General features: G+C 31.8%; 1 protein-coding gene across 1 annotated transcript in view; it reads right to left on the minus strand.

Annotated features, from left to right (window-relative positions):
* Positions 1 to 14,950, minus strand: part of Prm (Paramyosin) — a 121,476-nt gene that overhangs the window by 54,655 nt on the left and 51,871 nt on the right. Inside the window, exons 5-7 of the mRNA XM_069833146.1 lie at positions 4,743 to 4,821; positions 2,741 to 2,860; positions 12 to 137 (exon numbers count right to left, since the gene is read on the minus strand). Coding sequence (XP_069689247.1) covers positions 12 to 137; positions 2,741 to 2,860; positions 4,743 to 4,821 — 325 coding nt within the window. The remainder of the gene's footprint in view (positions 1 to 11; positions 138 to 2,740; positions 2,861 to 4,742; positions 4,822 to 14,950) is intronic.

The raw sequence follows: 14,950 nt of genomic DNA on the forward strand, positions 1-14,950 counted from the left end.
CATATGCTTACCCTCTCATCATCTTCAAGCCTACGTCGGGCATCCTCAAGCTGTCCGGCAAGTTGGCTCTTCAAGTAAGTGGAGTTTTCCAAGTTCACCTTCAAGTCCTGCACCTCTTTTGTCAGATCAAGATTTTCCTGAGAAAATGAAAGCACTTCAATTAATTTCACTATTTAAATATAGCGCTATCTCTAACAGTTGATAGCAAGCAATGTAAGGATTATCTAAGTTCTTCTTATGCATATAAACATAGTCGCATAGAACAAAAATTTTTTTGGTGAAAGTAGGCGACAACATCATGTTGCTAGCACATTAATTTTACATGCTGTACATATTTTCAATATTTATATTGTGGTGATCAAGTAGTATTAATCTATCGATTCATTATTTATCATCGGCTCTCAATTGAAGGGTTCAGAGCCATAGTGGGCCAAGCGCCATTTATTAAAAACGGGAAAAGCAAGGGTTAATGTTAGGTGAATACCATAGTTTAATGAAGATTGACATATCATTTAGTTTTAATGTGCACACTTCATATTATGTAGTGTATATTTCTTTGAATTTTGATAGTAACTTAATTTTAATCCTTGTTTCCTCGTTTTTAATGTATGGCGCTTGGTCCAATAAGGCTCTGAACCCTTCAATTGCTGCTGCACTTCACAATTCATTATTGTACAAAGAATTGGTCTGGAGAACGAAATTTAATTTCCTTTGTGATAGTTTATTAAGTTCATAGTCTCTGAAAAGCAATTAGCCTAGCTAGCGTTTTATAACATTTTACCATTTAGACCTTAATCATCATAAATTAAAATTGGCTGAAGTTCAAAATTATAAATATTTTGAAATGCGGTATCTTAATTTGACTTCTATTCCGTATTGTAATCGTATTTTGAAACTGAAAATCATGAAAACACAGTCCCTGTCATTTCATTGTGTTGAAATTTTAGGCTATTTCAAATTAGTTAATACAGTAGTTAAAATATGTTAGCATACAACTTTAAATTACATGACAGCAACATAATGATGTGATTGTACATAGGAAATTATTTTCTGGAGTCTGAGATTATTCTTATACTGTAGATAAACCAGTCTTCCTTTTCAAGACACACATGCCACACAAAGTATTTATTTTGACTCCGCCTAAGATTCAAACTTCAACATTGACTGCAGCAGTGTGTCGTTGCAAAGATGTTGAGATCATCTGATGCTAATGGAAATTAATTCACACTCTTAAAACCAATTAAAGTGGGCTAGTAATAATATATATACTAAAATTTAAAAATGTAAACCTACTTCTTATTACAAATCATTAATGTGTTTCTTTTACACCATTTTTTTATTGATAAACGGTTGTGGAATATGATTATGCTTTTGTGCTAAAGTACACTGCTCCGTCGATTTAGTAGAATGCGTTTGAGTATAAAGAAAGCAGAAAACAATACAACGTGGTCTGTTGTGACGAGAATACAAGCCGCCGCATACCGGTAAGGCATTGTGTCATAAACACTTTCAATTCTGAGTATTTCTGACAAAATAAATATTATTCAACGTCTTGAAAACGGCACGAATGTTAAGGATATTGCTGGAGAGAGTAAGATAATATTTGTTTATTTATATTTTTTTTTCTTTACTTATTTAATCCTTTATTTATTGATTTATTTCTTCATTAATTAATTAATTAATTAATTAATTCATTCGTTAATTCGTTCATTCGTTCATTCGTTCATTCGTTCATTCGTTCATTCGTTCATTCGTTCATTCGTTCGTTCGTTCATTCATTCGTTCATTCATTCATTCATAACTCCACTCACTCACTCACTCACTCACTTACTCACTCACTCACTCACTCACTCACTCATTCACTCCTTCCTTTCTTTCTTTAATCACTTATTTATTTATTTATTATTTCATGTATTTATGTATATACCTACAGTATATATATTTATTATTGTATTTTCTTTATATATATATATATATATATATATATATATATATATATATATATAAGGAAATAAGATTAATTTGTATTAACGTTGTATCAGATTCGCTCTTTGTAATAAATTAACATTCCCGTATGATCGATTTTTTACTATCCATAATATTCCTTGACTTTCTTGTTATACCTCAGTGGTATTCAATCTTTTTTGCTAGCATATCCCCAAAATATATTTGTACTCCCAAACTGCATTGCAGTTATATAAGAATTACCAAAAGATTATGATTGGTGTTGTACTAAAAATAAATTATTATTATTATTATTATTATTATTATTATTATTATTATTATTATTATTATTATTATTATTATTGTCATAATACAGTAGTTGTTGATGCAATAATAATAGTAATGATTTACGTAAAATGTTATTCAAGCAAGGAAAAACAAGAGTTGATATTGCAAAAACAATCTATAATGCAATAATTATCAACAAGTATAATAAAGTAAATGTGCCAGCATTTTTACATACGTAATCAGTGGGATGCATACCACTTGAGACAACTCCGCGTACACTTGGGGGTGCGCTTACCATAGATTGAATACCACTGCTCTACCAGAAGTTGCTTGTTGAGTGCAGGGGACTTGCTCCGCGTGTTATATCTAATTAGGTGAAGATTGACTTTCTGCTAAATCGACGGAGCAATGTACCATGGAGAGCAAATCTTTAGCTACTTTAGCACATTTATGCTACCGGTATTAGGGTTCAAATTTGTTTCATTCATCTTACGAAAGATTAACAGACCTGTGACAATCGTGTCTTGTGTGATGTAATGTCCACAATAGTGCGGTTGAGCTCTTCAATCTTGATGGACAGTTCTTGCACGTGAATCTCCAGCTTCTCCACCTGCTTGATGCTCACCAACTGAAAGAAGTAACAAAAGAACGATGTATTTTAAACGAATAGACCTGTTGCAGTCCAGCGGGTAAACCATGAACAAAATCAAAGAAAGCATTTGACAAAACTTTATTATCAGGATAGTAATTTTGAAGTTCATAAAAAGATGAATAGATATGACTAAGGAACACGCTCTCATTTTATTAAATTTTCTCAGTTGAAAATAAGCTTTAAAGTCATCGATTGAAGACATACTCACATGCCGTTTAATAGAATTCCTTTTTTGAATTCTAATGTCCATAATAACTCATGTTTATAATTACAAAATACAGAACCAGTCAAAGGTTTTAGTTTCAAATAAACTGTTGAAAACTTCAGGTAACAAGAATTATGTCATATCCAGCCATCTAATAGTGCCACAGCTTAATTTTGAGCTTTGACCTCTCATAGCTTTTCCCTCTAACTGATCCTATTTTGTGCGGCTACACTAAGTTTGCAGCATTATCCCTTATACTATCACCTTCCCATCTTTTCTTAGGCATTGCCACAATATGTCGATTCACTGTAAAATTGGCTTTAGGGCCTTTTTTGGTAGATCTATTTGTTCTGGTTGAAGCTTCCCCATTATAGCCCCTTAAGTTTAATGAAAATAACAAGATCTGGTTTTTTGTGTCATAAAGTCCTTATATCTATTTCTACGCTGACCATTTATCTTCTTAAGTATCTTTATTTCAAAATTATTTAATACTTCCTCTGACTTTCTGCGTAGAATTCATATTATTATGTTACATAAGAATTTAATAAGTAATCAAGCAATGTACATGGGTAGGAAAACATTAATATGTCAGCAGAGAAGGCAAATAGAGAAAAAATGACACCCTATCTCACTGTCGTAATTTTATTTTTGTGGATATAAAGAGTAGGTACACAGCGGTCGGTAATTCGAACTGGAAACCAGGGATAATTTCGAATTCAGCAATATGGGGGCCCTCCGCATTATTCAATAAGTGTGGAAACTGCCTTGACAGCATATTTCTACAGCAGTGGATCGGGCATCGTGGCAGCGTTGCGTGGCCATCACAGTCTCCCGATCTTACTCCAAAAGACTTCCTCTTTTGGGATGCGGTTAAGTATAAGGTTTATGGAAGAAAGCAACATAAGTGCAACAGTTGCATGACTTCATTTCTTTTGCATTTCAAGAGATTGGGAACCGCTCAATGTATTCTACTGATTGTAGTAGTGTCGCTGATAGGTTCTAGGTAATTGAGATACATAAATAAGAATTGAAAATAAATTGTTTATACCTTTGTATACCTAAGCCTACTGTCTACATAGTATATGAAAAATACAAACAAGTTCATACTAATTGGTTTTTAACTTTAATTAATTATAGACCTAACTATTTTAGGCTATCCGATATATAACAAACTTTCAAGACTATGATAGTTATGAAATAGAATAAAAACTAGATAATTTCACAAATCGTTATAAATAAAACAATTAAATCAATGAGAAATGAAAACCAGAAGCAGAATATGTTGTAATATAATATAGATGTTTTATTCTGTGCAGGAAGAATGATAAGTTATGTATAGTGGGAATAAATAGACATATTACATATTAATGTGCATACATATTTGAAGTATTATATAAAAATAAAGTTACATACTTATTTCGTTTAAAAAAATAAGAATATTAAGCTTTACATTCTTATGATCAAGTCACATAAAAATTGAAAATGATTTAATGGGAATTGGAGAACTGAATTGAAAAGAAATCAGTCACGATTCTACTGTGACATAATTTATATATAAATCGTCAGAAAATTAATAAGATCTTAAGACTCCGAAAGAAAAATAGCACTATGTTAGTATACAGTGCCTCGTTAATGTTAACATATTAAACATACCTTTTCCTTAGTGACAGATTCCACCTGAGCGAGCAGTTCGTAAACCTCCTGCTGAAACTTGGCCTTCTCCTTCTCGGATCTGCAATGTAAAATTTATTTTGTGTTAAATTTATATTTGTATGTAAGGAAGGACATAATATTGTTATTAGCACCAGTACCTTTGGAATAATACAAATCATTACATCATATGAAATGATGCATACAATATTACTGTCTGTGTTTATTCATTCATTCATTCATTCATATTCCATAGATCTTACATGAGCAATGAAGCTTAAGATGTGGAACAAGTCAAAATTTTACAATATTACAATTACAATTTTTACAAATTTTTACAATATTTTACAATTTTCACAGTTTTACAATTTAGTAATGTTCTACAATGATGAGATGAGGTCCGAGGATTCGCCAAAAGATTACCCGGCATTTGCCTATTGGTTGGGGAAAAACCTTCATCATAACAATTTGTATGTCTATGTATACAAGCATATACGTGTAAGACTAATAGATTTCTATTAGAAGGATAAATAATTGATGATTTTATATGTATTAATTTTAATATAGGCCTAAATCTCATTCCTGTTTGTTCAATGAAAGTGAATAGGGATCAGTGTCTGGTTTCAATTCAAGGGTATTAATTTGAATATAAATCTCATTCCCTTTTGTCAGTGAATGTGGATCAGTCTTTTGGTTTCAATTCGAAGTGTGGATTTTTCTGTAAGTAGTAGCTCATCAGTGTTCGTAAATGCACCATTACAATTTATTTTTAATTAATATGATTAAGACTGTACTAGTATTTTAAAATAATCAACTACGAGTAATCAGTTTGGTCTATTTTAAAATGGAACAGTTCCAATAAAGTCAAGAAACATTATCCATTTCTTAACTTGCCCTGCAGCCAAGATCTGATATGTGCCAGGTTTGCTTGTTTTCTTTGAAAAATATGCACTGACTTACGCTCTTGTACCGTCTTCGCATTTCACACGTAATAAAAGTCTGTTGTTGAAACAAATGGTTTTGGCTTACGGTAGCTTTCATTTTCGTCCTCACAGCATACATAATCAGAGTTGAAGTGGTGTGACAAAGTCTTAAAGAATGACACCCGAAAGTGCAACGAGGTTCATTCTGCGTCATGTCTCAAATATTTTGTGTCGGAATTATTTTAAGAGCCAACATAAATCCAGGTTATTGTGAAACTTTTGTTCTGGCATTGTTCGTACCTATTTTTTATGTCGCGTAGTATTTTTAAGTTACCTACTCATTGCGATCCTTTGTTTTAACTCTTTACAGTGTTAGCCTGACGAAAATAACAGAAAGAAAAGAAGAAATTGCTCCATTTCAGAAGGAATTCCTTTAAAAATATTAATTATAGTTATGTGTAATAGACTTAAAACATAACTTCAGTGTTTTACAATACTTGTAAGAAGCAGGCTAATTGGAGGGTTCAGAGCCATAGTGGGCCAAGTGCCATTTATTAAAAACGGAGAAAGCAAGGGTTAAAATTAAATGAATGCCATAGTTTAATGAAGATTGTCATATAATTTAGTTTTAATGTGTATACTTTATATTACTTGCTATATGTTTCCATTGAATTATGGTGATAACTTTATTTTAACCCTTGTTTTCTACAGTTTTAGTCAATGGTTCTGAACCCTTCAATTTTTATTGACATTGATATTGTGTATTTCAATACAATATACCCGTACTTTAGTAACATAATATATTTCACATGCTTATATTTGTACTCTTGCGATGTATAATGTCAATGGGGGAATAAGTGTTATATACCTAGGCCTACAGTAGACAAGACTGTCAGAAATGTACCATCCATTATTACATGAGCGTTTTTAAAATTATACAAATTGCAAATTAACTTGATAGTCGAAGAAAGATGTATGATTACAACACTCAAAGGAGAAGATTCAATAAAGTATCTCGGTGTCTTCTTTAAAGACATGTTAAATTTTGATGCAGAGGATACGATTCAGAATCTACGTAAAAAGTTGGACTTACTGACCTCTTCCTCTCTACTTAAACCAGAGCAAAAATTCTCAGTTCTGAATACATCTATATGTACATCACTGATCTATCCATTTCAAACTGCTGAACTATCTAAAATCCCTAAGAGATTTCTATCAGATAGTGATAAAATAATTAAAAGTGCCTTGAAGGAAATTTTACAGATACCAATCAATACTCCAGATCACATGTTTTACGCTAATATGAAATATAAGGCACTCTTCAGGGCCGCTGGGGAAGCTTATTTGCAACACATTAACACCTGCAATACTCTTTCTCAATCTTCCAATATATATGTCTTATATTCCAGGGATCTACGATCTATTCAGGTCTTTAGGAAAATACAGATTTTCGGAAATGTAAAAATAAAATTAGAAATCATTAGTAGGTACTTTATGTGAATGCATGAAAAAATTAATGATACATCTATTTAAATCATAAATATATAAGTAAAATGAAATATCTTATTTTTTCATGATTATTGAGTATCATCTTTTGTGTGCAATTCAGAGAATGGAAATTTATCTCTTTGATTTCATTTTTGCATGTATTTTGAATAAGATCCAAGAAAAATTATAAACTGTAATGTCATTGGTAGCGGGACATAATAACTGAAATGTTACAAAACACATAGTATGTTGAAAAGGAGTGTCGTTTATTTTGAAACAAATAACATGTGCATATATGCAGCGGCGTTCTGACGAAGGAAAAAAAGGAGGGAAAAAAAAGGAAGGAAGAAAGAATTATAGCCTATTAAGTTTGGTTATATTTATTATTAATAGGTAAATGGCCCTTGAAAACCTATGATTATTTCAATCTGATATTCGTGGTTCTCTTTCTGTATTATATTTAATTATTGCTTTAGGATTAATAAAATAATATTTGATATCAATATCATAGCCAGTGGTTTTAATATGTACATGTTATTACGGTACCAGTGTATTATGTCAACCTAAAGTCGAGTTATTGTTTCAGTTTGATATACTATGTAAGTTATATTCGAATAGCCTATAGTATTATTTTATTTAATGTATTCTATACAGGGTGTTAAAAAAGTATCCAATATTTTAGGAGGTGATAGTATGCATCAAAACAAGAAAAAAATGTCTAATAAACATGGGTCCTACAACACATACTTTTTGAGATCTGAACACTTGTTCATAGGAGGTGCTCAATGTGACGTCCATTCATGGCAATGCATTCCTCTGCCCTTCGGCGTAAGGAATCACGCACTCTTTGAAATTCGTTTTAATACGTTAATAAGAAAGTCCTGATAACGATCCCCAGTTAATCTCTGTGGCAACAAGTATGGCCCTATTAATCTATCACCACTATTAATCTATCACCAGAACGCCTGCCCATAAGTTGATTGAGAATCGGTGCTGATGTCTTGTTTCTTCAACTGCATGGGGATTTTCATCAGCCTACACATGCTGATTACGAAAATTCACAACATCATCTCTGTTGAACCCCGCTCATATCCGCAACCAGACTTTTGTTTTCAGTATTTCTTGCGACGTATTATTCCATGCAGGGGTGTCAACTACGGTATGATTATCTGGTAGTCTGCTGTATTGTAGGGCAGAGAAATGCATTGCCATGAATGGACGTCACATTGAACACCTCCTATTAACAAGTGTTCAGATTTCAGAAAATATGTGTTGTAGACATTATTTTCTTGTTTTGATGCATACTATCACCTCCTAAAATATTGGATACTTTTTTCTTAACACCTTTCATGATAAGAGTATGCTAATTAATTCTTAATAAACCCAGTTATTGAAACAAGATAAGAGTGAAACCTAGCAGAGAAACAACACTATTGCAAGAAGTTTAAGTTCTTGGTTTGGGATTCTTGTGCATCGAGAGCCTATGAGTCTCTTAGTATTACATAATTTTGTGATTAGGCATAACAAATAAGATTGAACTCCTGTCTCTAGAAAGAAATGTTGCGTACGACACTGTGATATACTAGTCTATGTTGCAACTACACATTATGTGAAAGTTCAACATTCATGTTCCTCTTTTAAAGTTAGCATTCGAAGAGTTCATGCTTGATTGTTTGTGAGAATTCATTACATATGCATAAATATTATTTCTTGTGTCGATTTTGAAGAGTTCGAAATAGAAACCAATTATCCAGTGTCCAGATGTGAACTAGGATCTAAGTAATTACAAAACCTACACTAAAGAATAGACTGTTTATTCTGTCTAATATTGTTGGGAAATAGTACTCTTGTAACTGTTCCATTAATGTTCTGCCTCCATTGTTGGTTTTAGTTTTCTATTGTCTCTTTCTTTAATTTTATTTTGACATAATGAATAGGATACTTTCCGTAACCGAGAAGTAAAAAGTCTCTATGAAGAAATTAGTTTCTTATTCGTTTCTCTCTCTCTCTCTCTTTTTCTCTCTCCTTATATTATACACATTTATTTTAAACTATTTACTTTTATCTTCAGAAGAAAAAAAAATTCAAGACAGCTACTGTATTATGATACTACGATTTTATTGGTTTTTCTTTAGTGTAGTACATGGAATATGTTAATAGTTTTGAATAATTGGAGGTTTCATGCTTATCTTTATAAATATTACTTGTATTTCTTATAGTTTTAAATTATTTTCTTTTCCATTTCCTATAATATTATATTTTCAGTTCTTTTACGTAAAGGATATTCTTTTTTTTTCAATCTTTTTTTACGATTTATGCGTTACATACACCTACTTACATCACATAGATACTGCTGTAGTATAAAAAAATATTAAATATTAAGAAAAGTAAAAATATTGAATACTAATACAATATGGACACATTAAAACATTGTTATAGAATACAAATATATTATTTTAAACAATTTAAATAGATATAAAGTGCATAATCTTAATAAGGATATTATTGTAGTATTTTAACATTCCTTTCAATAAAACAGAGTAGTCAATTACAAACAAAACAATAAGTGCAATATTGAATTATTTGAATTTACCACATGTGCTGAAAAAAAGCAAAAAATGTTCTATAAAATAAGTATACTAAATATTTTAACGTCACATACACTAAGTAAATTATTTTCGTCTTATTTTTCTCTTAGGAAATAAAAATAAAAATTTTGTGAACATTGCTTTATTTACAGTTTGATTCCTATTTGGTAATTTAAATTTCTATCACAGGCTTCAATAGCTGATAAAAGAATTATTTTTTGTAAAGAAATATGCACTTTTAATATTATATTTTGTTATATATTTTTTTTTCTTCTTCTTTCAAAGTTTAAGCCATTGTGACCTGTTTCGATCTTGTAACAGGTCTTCCAGGAAATCTAGTTTCTATTGGTTTGCAACTTAAACACACTTTAAGAATTCTAGATTTTGGTATTCTTAGTGTGTGTTTGTATCAATTTGTTTGATCATTACTTTTTCTGTTGATAAAAATATACATTTAATTCTTCTCTAATCTTCGTATTTTTTTGGTCTATAAAAATATATCCTGCCAAGGATATTAAGAATTTTATTTGATCCGTTTATATTATTGCTGTCTGCTCTATTTGTTGTCAGATTCTCACAACCATTGTAGGTACTGCAATTACTTTATAGAACTTTAACTATACATTCTGAATTGTTTTATTTAACGGAGTTTAACGAATATGCAGCTGTTTGAAGATTATCTTCGGAGTTTTAATTACAGTGTTGGATTTAAAATTTTAACATTTAATGTAAAATTATCGGATAAAATGTCCCTCCAATTTATACTCACATATATTAAAAATAGCATCGTGCTTTCCTGTTGTTTATTATTCGCATTATACGGATGAGAACCACTTTTCTATTCCAAATTGCCATCGTCTCCAATCTTTCGCGTCTTACACTTTTAGATGCATGTCTTTCATGGATTGTAGGATGGCTTTTTCCCAGGATTTCCGTGGCCGGGCTATTCACATGAGCATTGCTGTACTCATTCATAAACATTCTTTGGCTAATTTTTATTGTTCATCATTTTGTTTTTTGAACGATTAGTCTATATGAATATGTAAATCAAACAAAAAATGCAGAAACTGTATCAATATTAAACTGTCTAATCTATCAGTATCATATTGTATATAAAGATACTGTACATTTTTTTTATCATTTTTGAAATATATTCTCATCTTCTGGTGATTCAGATTTTCACTACAAAACCATTGAGTTTTTTATTGTTTTATTCTAATCTTTCCTGTCAACCTATGGTCTTCATTCAACGCACTTCATTCTGATTGAATTTCATTTCTTGCTATACCCAAATAGTGCTCGGTTTTCCCCTCTCATTTCTTCGAGGTGGCATCCATTCCGAAACTCTACTTGCATAGGTACTCTTTCTTTTGACATTCTTCTAACGTGACCACTGAAGATGCTTTTATAGGATAATAAATATATGTTATTTCTTAGTTGAATTTTGTACTTTAATTTTATCTACAACATATGAAGAGTTCGCGGGAAAAACGATGAATGTCACAATTTTGTTAAGGTTGATGTCATTATCTAATTCAATGGATCACTGCGAAATTTAATGTTGTTCTTATGAAAAACGGTAAAAAGGAGAATTATCACCACGAATACAGTAATCCTTTCCTTTATTTTCTATAGAAACAGCACTACATCTTGGAGTTACAGACTCAATTAGATCATTATCTAATCCTTAACAGAAATGTGACATTCATCGTTTTTCCCGCGAACTCTTCATATATTAAAATATGTCAATGTCATAATAATAATAATAATAATAATAATAATAATAATAATAATAATAATAATAATAATAGTTTTATTTAATAATAGTTTTATTTTCCCTGGCAAAGTTAAGGCCATCAGGTCTTCTCTTCCACTCAACCAGGATCAAATCACATACAGAAAAATACATACCGGTCATAGTGATAAATGAAAGTTTAAATGGTCTAAATTAAATAATTGTTTAATAATTAACGTACAAATATTAAACTATTAAAATGTGCATTTGTAAAAGTTATTGAAAAGTAAGACAATTTAACAATAAAATTTTGTCTTAAAGTTATATACGTAAAATTAATCATCGTTGCTAGAAATTTGGAAATAAAGAGGGATAGTTGTATACTGTCATGGATTGGTATGGTATTATACTTTAGAACCGTTACAAGATTTTTTAAATCTCATAGTTACTACATATTTTGATATTTATGCGATTTATACAAGAGAATCGCAGCCAGCAGCCGGTCCGCGAACTGTGTATGTGAAGAAGGGGGCCCGTGTTGTGAACAAATATGGGCCGACAGGGCAGTCAGGTTTACAGAGAAAGCGACTCCGACGCCGAGAACCGAGTTTAAAAATAGCGTGTCCTGCTGAGAGCACTCGATCTGCTATTTTGAAGGCGTCGAGCAGCGCGACCTCAGCGGCTCGGCCGGCCACAGGTAGCAACTAAGCACCCGATAACCGTGTCAGCAGGTCGAATCGCTGTCAATATATATAATCCACGACCTTCAGCAACTGCAGTCAACGTCCCTTCTCGTACACGACGTTCAAAGATATATGACCCTACTAATCGATAGTGATCGATAATATGTTGGCGTAAGTGTGGATTCTTTAGTTATTATTTATATGAATAGATGGCGAAGATAATAATCACTGTTGCCAATCGTAGATAAATATACCGCATTATAGAATTCAGTTTTTCGTCCCACTCTATTGCTTGTAAAACAATACTGGGTTGAGAAGGAAACAGCGGATATTGATAATTATGAGAATAATTTATGCTTAACCTACATAATTATTTTCCCTGACACTTTTTGACGGCCCTAATAATGGTGCCACCTATTGAGAACTAGCGGAACTATTTCAAAGTTTGTCAAAAGTTCGATTACACGGTCATAAAATAGTAAGTCGAATATCTTTGTAAGTCAGTGTATAAGAGTAGGGAAACTCTGGACTCATGGGCATCTCGTATGTATTCGAGTAGTAGAGAGGTCGATATCTCGAAAATCTACCACGTGAAATACGAGTCACTTGGCTCTCGATTCGAAATTCAAAATTAGCATTTGTATAATGAAGTCACTAACTGAGCGTCTGGGACTGAAACAAGCTACGAAAATTTCATATCACGTAGGCTTCAGTTGAATTCTCAACGATCGTGGAAAGATTTATTATTATTATTATTATTATTATTATTATTATTATTATTATTATTATTATCATCATCATCATTAAACTCTCAAGGATTAGACCTTGACCTATTCCATCTTGACACCAACCATCTCTTTCTTCGATGTTCTATATCAAAGTTGTCTTCAGGCCACTTTCACAAATCTCGACCCATTGATTTTGAAAACCATTTACCTTGCCTTTTTTATATAATAGTTTATAATGATTTATAATAACAATACTTAATGCTTTGTTTCAGTACAGCTTCATTACATTTGTCGAGCTTGTTAGTGTCTTAGTACAGTTTCATTACATTTGTCGAGCCTATTACATTATAATTTTTCTGACCAAAAATATACAATTTCTGAAGCTGTCATAAGAGCTATAATCTATTTACTGCTATTATATGTTGCACTACCATGAAACTAAATAGATACTTCATAGAAATCCAGTTACCAAGAAAAATTTTGCAGTGGATATATGCAGATGGAGAGTTGAAGGTAGAAGGAAAAAGAAGGAAGAAGATCAAAAGAAAAATCGATGGATGATGTCTAACAGAGTATGATCGACATGAACTGGCAGAAGAGAATGCGGCAGATAGAATATTATGGAAAAATAATAATAGGTTTGGATGAAGAAAAACTATTGTATTAAAGGAAATTCTTGAATATATGTACAGTATTTACAGTACTCGTAAATATCCATACGCCTTTGTAATGCCGCATTTTGCGTGGTTCATACTTGAATTATTATTTTTTCTTTACTTGGTTATTTAACGACGCTGTATCAACTACAAGGTTATTTAGCGTCGATGAGATTGGTGATAGTGAGATGATGTTTGGCGAGAGGAGGCCGAGGATTCGCCGTAGATTACCTGACATTTGCTTTACAGTTGGGGAAAACCTCGGAAAAAACCCAACCAGGTAATCAGCCCAAGCGGGAATCGAACCCGCGCCCGAGCTCAACTCCGGATCGGTAGGCAAGCGCCTTAGCCGACAGAGCTACGACGGTGGCCAATTGTTATTACCATTATTATTATTATTATTATTATTATTATTATTATTTTATTATTATTATTATTATTATTATTATTGTTGTTGTTGTTGTTAACGTTAGAAGTCATGGAAACTTTTCGAAAATCGTTGTATCAAGTTGTTTTATTGTAACATCTATTCCGCCTGTAATGTTACACCTATTAGTATTTTTTTGACATTAATCACAATCATTATCTTCCCTGTAGTATTTTCCTTGTCGACATGTGGATAATATCAAAACACTGATTAATATTCTCGGAGTTACTTTTTGAACCGCCGGTAAATATTAAAAAAATGGCGGCCATTACTGGTTCTTCAGAACATTTGTGAACAAGACCAAAGTCGGTGACCTAAGATCGGATTTACTAACTGTAAAGTTTGTTGGTCATTGCTCTTTCACTAGGATATTGAAGTTGTTTCTTAAGTGGGAGGTCATATGCGGATAAGGAGCGGTGGGGAGAGGTGCCGACAGAGCTAAGATCGAATTTCGGCGTCCCGAGAGTAGCTGCATGAATCACTGAGCTTAAAATTCTGCCCGCCTTACACCTTCCTCATTTCATTCTCATACCGCTTCGGGGATACGGTGTTATTCAACGTAGAATCCGATTATACAGAATTATTGAATAGGTAACAGAAATTTATTCAGGCTAATAGTGACCGATTCTGACTTTTAGAGACTCATTTTATACACATCACATCAGTGAATTGACTGAATTAGTGGAAGACTTGAATTTTATATTTAGATTTATTTATAAATCGAGTTCGATATTGGTTCATATAATTTTCTTTGCTGATAATAATTTTATTTTAGCAATTTTAAGAGATTGATCATAATTAGCGTCTTTAAGCTAAATAATATGAATAAAATCATTTGCAAATAAAACAAAGGCAACAGTTTTGAAAGAATCTCGATCAATTTAGAACGAAGATAATTATTAATGGTAAAATTTAAAAATAATTAATAGACCTACTTTCCATGTAGTGTGACACACGTTGAAAGAGATGGTGTCGTTAATAAA

The sequence above is a fragment of the Periplaneta americana genome, chromosome 1 (genome assembly GCF_040183065.1).
Source record: "Periplaneta americana isolate PAMFEO1 chromosome 1, P.americana_PAMFEO1_priV1, whole genome shotgun sequence".
Classification (NCBI taxonomy): domain Eukaryota; kingdom Metazoa; phylum Arthropoda; class Insecta; order Blattodea; family Blattidae; genus Periplaneta; species Periplaneta americana.